The following is an 8875-nucleotide window of genomic DNA, read 5'->3' on the forward strand; positions in this document are numbered from 1 at the left end:
TATATATATATATATAGTACAAAAAGGTAAAGGTAAAGGTAAATAAATATGGGTCTGGCATTAACTGAAGGAACAGGGGCAATGTTTGGTGACACTTTTTTACTTTTCTGCAAACAAAGGTCAGCATTCTATCTATGACTGTATTACCTGAACTGTTTCCTTGTATGAAATATGTGTCTCCTTTCTTTATCACACTGCGCTTATTATCAAAACTATATAAGTAAGCAGCAACAGAAAGAAAAGAAAAAAGCCCCAATTTCATAGTATGGCAAAACATAAGGGGCTATTCTATCTACTGACTTTTGCCACCACGAAGAACATTTTGCTCTTTCGATTATGTATCTATAATATATATCGCCGAAAAAAAGAAAAAAAAACCCTTACTTAGAACACATTGGACCCACGCGGTCATCTTCCTTATTACAAGGGGTTCTTTAACCAGCCTAACTTGTCTGTGTATTTATTTATTGTACTGCACAACAAGTCTTCTTGTAACTTTGTTTGTTTATATACTTATTTATTTCTTGGAACTTTCTCTGTGGTGGAGGGTTGAAGATGGATTCAATGCCCATTATTCTCAGTTATATTTCTTATTCTTACACTCATTTTGCTTATGTCATGTCTGAGCTCTTTTGTTCTAGGTTGTATATGAAAAATGAATAAGGTTGCAGTACTCTGCTGGAGCAGTTAAACGTCACCTGCACAAAGATGGTCCCTGATTTCTCAAGGACAGACCCAGTGCTCATACACGGCAAGGAGGTTGATGTCGTCAACCATAAATATCTTGGTACCAACCCTGATAACTTATTTGAAGTTTGAACAAAACACAGAAACCATAATCTGGAAAGCACACCGACGTCAATACTTCCTCAGGAAACTGAATCCATTCAGTGTTCAAAAACCAGTCTTACAAAGCTTCTGCCGTTTCTTCATCCAGAGTATTGTGTTTGTCCGTCACTGTCAAAAACAGAAACTGTCTCCAATACATAGTGAACACCTGTTCCAAAATGACTGTAGTGCCCCTCCGAAGCCTATTTTGCTTGGAATTGTCTGTTTCCTGTCTTTTTTTGTGCCATGTACTCATGCAGTAAAAACAAATTGTCTTTTTTGGATTAACAAAGTTGTACTGAATTGAATTGGATTGACTATTGAATTGAATCCACTGTTTAAAAAAGGAGCAAACAACAGGACAAATGGGTAAATGAGTTCTATTCAACCATTAGTGAAAATGAATAAATGGGAGAGGAGTTAAGTATTGGACTACCATGCAGTACAAATGATATGATGAATCTCTTAGCAAAGGCCTTTAATATTTGAACTTGCCAAAGTAGGAAAAGCACGCAAAGTGTTAACATAGCTTTGTTCCATACAAGTGTCCCAGTAAGCCTTTTCTGGGCATGTCCTTATGTTTTATCTTAACAGAGATCAGATCAATCACCAGCTAACCAGGAAATGGCTAAGAAAGGAGTGCCCAACAGTCCTTTTGAAACCTTTTTCACAGCAGCCATTTTGGCATTAAATAGTAGGGTAAACATAGGTTTCATTTATTTAGTTATTTTCAATACAATGATCCATTCAGGTCAATCAGAGTCAGGGTGCTGCTACTGTGGCTCACTGGAAAGGCTCGGCTACACTAAATGGAATGGAGCCTTAATTAGTATCACTGGTAACACCTGTGTTTACCTTACTATTTCATGTCAAAATGGCTGCTGTGAAAAAACAAAAACAGGACCAAGACACCAAATCAGCTAAATTGAATTCAGCCATCTTACTTTTTACGTCTGTGATTTCATTATTTGACTCTCCTACTGACATGGCAAATGGTCGTCAGTGAAAAAGGCCTTATTTACGTTTTCATAGATATGTAGCTAGAAAGCTTGAGTAGATCCACAGCCTGTATACTACTGTATGAAATGAGCTTCACAGTTGCGTCGTTAGGGCTTGCGCTGCGCCTCGTGCCTGAGCACACAGGTGATGTTAATTAAGGTGCAACATTTAGCCTGCGCGAGCAGTGACGTGAAGTCGTCATCACTGCCCTCATACATGCTAACAGCCTGTTTTCACTGCCTCACATTAGGGCAACACATCCGAAGGTCCTGTCACCACAAACCAAACGACCCCGAAAGCAACCCAGTGGAGAGTTTTACTGCAGTACTCACTTTTTGCGCTTGGTCATCATGGAGTTCGGTACAGTAATTAGCCAGCAGACTCGAGGCTAACATCTTTGGTTAGTGATGTGTGGCGACTTTACGTCCTAAGTTACGTCCTTTGTCCTCCTGCTTTAGAGTTGAGAAAACTTTATCAACGAAGGCAGACTATTTGAACAATAAATACTAATCAATAGTTTCACCCGCCGCTCAGTTTCCTGTCTAAACCCCGTCAATTAAAACAGTGTTTAAAAACGTCGTCCTAAGAAAGAAACTTCCAGCTTCCTGGAGTTGGTAGTTTGGTGACGTCACTCTAAACTGATGACGCTGATTGGCTGCAGAGAAGGCGCGACGTGATGTCCTTTTAGCGAAGTACTGTCCATGGATGTACAATGGGGTGGACAAAATGACAGCAATACCTTAACAAATATCACTTCTGTGAAGCTTTTAATGTCATGAATGTGTTTATTTAACTTAACAATTTTGAGGCACGTCTTTCAATTGTATGCTACTTTACACAATACTACATTCTACATTCATATTCAATTCAATATAATGCTTTTTCCTCCACTTGATTTATTTGACAACTGCAATTTCATTATAACTTTGCATACAAAAAACTTGATAATCTTATAAAATATAATAGTGGGTTAAACTTAACTAGTTAAACTCCTCCCTGCAATTATACTTATGAATTTTTATCTAATTACATTTAGACACATTGCATTATATTTTAGAATGAGGGATTTCTACTTGTAGTAATATAAGTTTAATAAGTTGGTGCAACCTGATGAATGAGGAGACATTAAAGCAGCATGGGGAAATATAATGCCTACACCTAAAAGCCTTAGATACTGTACTATACTCTGAAGTCTGTGTGTTTGATATTGTTTTTGCATCGTTTGTAATAGATTACTGCAATTAGGATTGCTACTACATTAAAACAGCTTTTCTAAAACCAAAACTGACCATAAATTAAGACTAAAATACATATAAAAAATTTTCTGTATCTGAGTTGTATAATCAAAGTCAGTATCGGTGCCTTACAAACCACACATTCTCCTTGATATAGGAGATGATATTCCTGAAATGTGCTCATGGCACCGGGGGAAGCTTGTGACCGAAGCTTCTAAAGGAAGGAGGTCAAGCAGAAAGTAAACATTAATAAATTATCTGTGTATCTGTGCCGGCCACCCTCATGTGCACACACTTGAAAGCATGACAGGACATTGCCTGTGGGGACAGTGGTCCAGGTATCAGATGAATAACTATTTATAGCATGAGCCTTAAAGTTATGTTCAGTCACAGGGGTTAGTAGTCTAAAAGAAGAAATAGCTGGTATGTGACCAGAGGGTCAAACAAATTGAACTGTCTGCACTGTTAATGATAACAAAATGCATGAGGCAAATCATCCAAATCCAGTATGATTTAAATTAAAAGCTATGCTGTAAAATATATGTGTTTGTACAGTTTGTACATGTACATACTCATACCTGGCCAATAAAAATGATTCTGATTCTGATATAGAGGCATTAGTGTTAAATTTCATAACCTCCTTACAGTGTGTTTAACTTTAATGCTGAATAGTATTTGAAACACATTGTGCAAGAAGAAAAGGTGTCAGGGAACAGACCAGACATTGCAAATAATTCAGTTCAATTCAATTCAATTCAAAATCAGACACTTATGCTCAGGCAATCCAGCCAGGCTCTCTGGGCCTCTTTCTATTGAGGACCTCTTTGATCTTATCTTCTCAGTGCACAGTCAGCTCAAGAACATGCACTTGCTTCACAGCTTCTAACATTAGTGGCCTTAGTGAAGCCAGTGTAGTGGTGTTGAGGTAATTGAGCTGCTTACCCATCCAGTCAGTCACTGTAGTTAGTGGTCCTCTTGACAACATGGACTTTGAATGGGGCTGTTCAACAACTCTTGTGAAGTCAATCAAATGTGAGCTGTTGATTGCTAATGCAATGTGCTATGAATGCCTTCTGCACCTGGTTGTGGCACCAGTAATAACAGACTTTTCCAGGGCCGTTGTGCAGCTGCACAGGATATACATTACTTTTCCGTTTAATGAACTGCCCCATAAGCAACCAGAAAATGGACTTGATGTCAAGTTATTGAAGTGGGTAGTAAATAAATATTAATTAAAACTGGAAACTGTGTTTAAGAGTGACACACCACACTTTGTAGTCTATAGTAGCATGATAATAGCATTTCCAAACACAGTGCATCAGTGTTTCTAATGCTCAGTCAAAGTTGAACAAAGGTGAATTCTAAGCAGAGCTGGCACAGAGCAGAGTATATCAAATTGTAATAGCTCAAAAAGTATAAAAATTAGGTTGCTTAGTTGGTTTGACATATCATCAAGGGAACCTGTAGGAGGATATAAAGACATCCAGTTGTTCTCATTATATATGCTGATTTATGTCCATTCTAAAAATGCCCATGGCCTTCATAAAATTAGGCAGTTATTGACATTTGAATGGCATATGGCATAGACAATTATGATTTATGGGTGAGCAAGAAGCACAGACAATTGTAAGAAGTAAGCAAGAGAACATGAGAAAGCAGTGTGAGTGTGAGTGTGAGTGTAGGTGTGTGTGTGAGTGTGAGAGAGTGAGTGAGTGAGTGAGTTGTGTATGGTGTGTGGTGGTAGGTGTGAGTGTGAGTGTGAGAGAGAGAGAGAGAGAGAGTGAGTGAGTGTGAGTGTGTGTGTGTGAAAGAGAGAGTGAGTGAGTGAGTGAGTGAGTGAGTGTGTGTGTGTGAGAGAGTGAGTAAGTGAGTGAGTGAGTGTGTGTGTGATGTGTGTGTGAGAGAGAGAGAGAGAGAGTGAGTGAGTGTGTGTGTGAGAGTGAGTGAATGTGGTTGATGTTCACAATAAAACCATGGCAAACAGAGCTCACAGACAGAAGGGAAGACTAAAGGTACATGGATGGCTCCACATACTGTGAAAAACAAATCTCTGAAGTCAATAAGCAGTAGAAAAGATTGCATGATTGCACTGAATGCAGACTGACAGTGAAGGTAAAACAGGGAAGATGCTCTTGGGTAATGAGTGCTACTTACTGAACACAACAAGGGAAACAGGAAGTTATATTAGTCTGCCACTTTGCTCCAGACTGAAATGAACTATTTGATGGAATGCCACGAAATGTTGTACAGACATTCATAGTCTCCAGAGAAAGAACTATTACTGACTTTGGTGATGCCTTGACCTTTCTTTTAGTGACACAATGAGGTTGACATTTGTTGGCCTCTAGTTAAATATCTTAATAACTAATCTAATATATCTAATATCTGTGAATGATAAGGCCCAGACGTTTTCTGGGACAGTATAGACAAAATGCAGTGGGGTATTTATCGGTTTTCAGCATCAGATGTGTCAGACGCTCTGGCTAAATGATGCAGTAAATGCATCAGCTGGACTTTCTAGCGTTGCACCATCTGAGGAGTAGTGATTGTGCAATTAATTGTTCTTACAAAAATGTTGTTTCCCAGTGATTGAGTTAGGTGAAAGACAACCAGAAGTGAAACCCTGGGGTTTCTTTGTGAAGGGACCAGCATCCAGCTCTCACGGCTTTGGGGCCCTCATTTAGAAAAGTGTTAATTTTAGGCTTATGCATAAGGATGAAATTTGACACAGCACATTCAAATTGAAGATGAGGAATCTTCTATGTATGTCGTTGTTGTATCCAATGAAAATGATCAGCACAATTGCTAATAAAAAAATGACAACATAGATGGTTTGACTGTGCATGCCTTTCTGATCTGCCACCCCTATGTATAGTTATGTTTAGGCAACTAACACTAGTTCAGGTTTATGTTAGGGAAAGATCATGATTATAAACTAAAACTGGTAGAAGATGGGACACAGACTCATACCCATGATCCCTACCTCCACACCTATACTATTTCCTGCTTTAAACACACAGTAAATGGTAACACATTTTTCTGACAGTCTCAACCTCTGGCAATAAGTCCAGTTTCTGAAATTCAAATGATCTTCCTGAAGCTGTTTTAATTAATATAGCCTGATACTGGACTTCCATTAACAGTATATCTTCATTTTTTTAAAACCCAAAACATTTTAGAGTGTAAAAACGTATTTGTCAGTGTTCTCTGGTGGACAAACTATATCATGGTGACACAGCCAGGCCTATCTCTAGCTCTAATGATGAAAGCACTTTCTTGTTCTAAAAAAACTATTTTCGGGGCCCACAGTAACTCACCTGGTAGAACGCGGGGCCCATATAGGCTGAGTCCTTACCGCAGGGGCCTGGGTTTGATTCCACCTGCAGCCCTTTGGTGCATTTTGACAACATTTGGTTTTAATTATAGGAAAACTTGCTTTACAAAGTACTGTGACAAATATTTAGTTCTCACGGTCGCAATGTTTCTTTAACACAGAAGCAAATGTATTAACACAACTGCTGAAAAAGAAAGCTGCTTTTTAAAAAAACAAAGTATGATTCTCCTGTGAATAATGAATAGGATAGAAGTGTTCAGTTACACTAAATTGATTGAAGGAATTGAAGGAAACACCCAAATATATCAATCCATCATCCATCCATTACACTTACAAATTCCACGTGTATAGATGATCAGAAACCTATGCTGGATGCTCCCTGCTGCCATGGTGACCACAATAATCAAAAGAAATATCTGAATGAAAGGTTTGATGCTCTGAAACAATAATCATGAGTCTTTTTAGCAACGCATCTATTTTTTCCAGTGCTGTGAGAGAATTCTCTACATGCATACAGCCTATTAATGATCACATTTCTTGTTGCTGTGGTTTTGTAGAGCACGGAGCTTCTGTAAAATAAATTCAATTCTACTTGATTTGAACATTCACATCCGGGCTGGGGCCAAATGAATGTAGTCAATTTGTCCGAAACTGCAGCTTATATGACCGTTTGGAAGCAAGTGCAGTCCTGTGTTCACCAGAAAAACTCCTGGCAAATGAGTTGTTAAAAAGGGTAGGAACCCTGCAAGTGTATCTAACTACTCTTGAGAATGGTTTGTCTAAAAATGCACTGCCATGGGTTCTACACTTAAGTATGCCTACGCTTTAATTATTAAACTCTTAATAATAAAGCAATTTCTTATTTTCTTTTTCTTTTCTTCCTTCCGATGACACAGGGAATAAACAGTTTTTGATACAAATCACAGGAATAGCCGAGGCCTCCGCAGTGTGGACGCCTGTAGCGTTAAATGCGACAGCCTCATATAGCGCAGGGGCCTAATTAAACCCGCAGCACAGGTGTGATCCCTGTGCTCTTCCCCCGTCTCTCTTATTTACATCAACACATAACATAAGGCAGAAAAACCGATCAGAAGCAACAGATTGCCAAGCTGAACACATTTTTAACCCTCGAAAATGAAGGTGCCAGAGGAGGAATTAATGAGCGATATACTGAAGCGCTTAACGGGCGAGTCTGCGCTCCCTGTGTACAGCAACATAGAAAAGTTCAAACGAGGAAAGAACGGCCTGTACTTTGTCGCCGAAGACTTCAATGAAACTGTGAAAAAAAGAGAATTAGTCAACGCCAAGGAACGACTGAGAGTGAGTACTCATTGGGAATTGAATTGTCTGAATACATGTTTGATAATATAACTCGGTTAGCCAACATTTGCTGGCAGGTAGCTAGCCAGCTGTTCCCTCTCCTGTTTATTGTGACATGTAGCTGTTAGCTCGCTGTAAACCTTCCAGGAGTCTGTCTGTTACTATGTTCCGCCACCAGTCATCCTTATTCACAAGCTCATGTTGTCCAGATACACCAACCACAGTCCGCTAGTTATAGTTTATTTCCATGCAGCATTGTTAAATACACAGAATTTACCCTTCTATATTTTGTAAAAACACAGGCATGAATCTTGTTTCAAGAGCTGTGTTTTCATAAACACAGCTCAACTTGGAAAACAAATGAATGGTTATTTAAAGTTTATGATGTAAACACAGTTTTCCTCCATTCTCACATGTCAAATATGACTTAAATTGGTGTCTTGAAAATATTAGACCTAATTCTGATAATATTGTGGCAGTAGTAACTATTTTGAAAGGGTTGGTGACACATTTGGTTGGATATCTCGGTTTGAAATGCTGAGGGTACTTGTAGTCCTTAAATGCTGAAGTGGGATGTGAGATGATAACACCAGCAGTGGCTCCAAGCCAATTTGAGTTTAAGGCCACTGTTTTAAATGATTGTTGCATAACTTCAGAGATGATTCGGTTATCTAATCTGGCACATAGTTAATATGAAACTTCAGCCTGCCCTCTGTGCAGATCAGGAACTTGAACACCATGTTCTCCCGGCTGAAACGGATGGTGCCACTGATGCGACCTGACCGGAAACCCAGCAAAGTGGATACACTTAAAGCTGCGACGGAATACATTCGGTTGCTTGTAGCAGTTTTGCAGGACGCTGACAGTGTAAGTACTGCATTCATCAGGAGTCTATCAGTCTCATAAATGTCCTCTGCTGTTTTCCAAGGACAGCACTGCCACTCCCACTGCCACTGTTGATTAGTGTTATTTTCTATTTCTCAGGATGATGGCAGTGGGACTGATTTCCTAAAGAATGCAATCACTTATGGACAAACTGAAGGCTTGAGCAACGACCTATGGAGAGTGGATGATGTAAGTGTTTGTTTTTTCGATTGTGTAGACAGTGGATATAAAAAGTCTACACACCCCTGTTAAAATGCCAGGTTTTTGTGATGTA

General features: G+C 39.1%; 2 protein-coding genes across 2 annotated transcripts in view; one reads left to right on the plus strand and one right to left on the minus strand.

Annotated features, from left to right (window-relative positions):
• hk2 (hexokinase 2) overlaps positions 1–2222 on the minus strand; it is a 28638-nt gene extending 26416 nt beyond the window's left edge. The window contains exon 1 of the mRNA XM_035658365.1: positions 2160–2222. Coding sequence (XP_035514258.1) covers positions 2160–2222 — 63 coding nt within the window. The remainder of the gene's footprint in view (positions 1–2159) is intronic.
• Positions 2223–7396: 5174 nt separating this feature from the next.
• figla (folliculogenesis specific bHLH transcription factor) overlaps positions 7397–8875 on the plus strand; it is a 14942-nt gene continuing 13463 nt past the window's right edge. Inside the window, exons 1-3 of the mRNA XM_035658745.1 lie at positions 7397–7716; positions 8437–8583; positions 8701–8790. Coding sequence (XP_035514638.1) covers positions 7531–7716; positions 8437–8583; positions 8701–8790 — 423 coding nt within the window. The 5' untranslated portion in view covers positions 7397–7530. The remainder of the gene's footprint in view (positions 7717–8436; positions 8584–8700; positions 8791–8875) is intronic.

Source organism: Morone saxatilis, unplaced genomic scaffold (assembly GCF_004916995.1).
Source record: "Morone saxatilis isolate NCDOM2014 unplaced genomic scaffold, NCSU_SB_2.0 Contig16, whole genome shotgun sequence".
NCBI classification, from domain to species: domain Eukaryota; kingdom Metazoa; phylum Chordata; class Actinopteri; family Moronidae; genus Morone; species Morone saxatilis.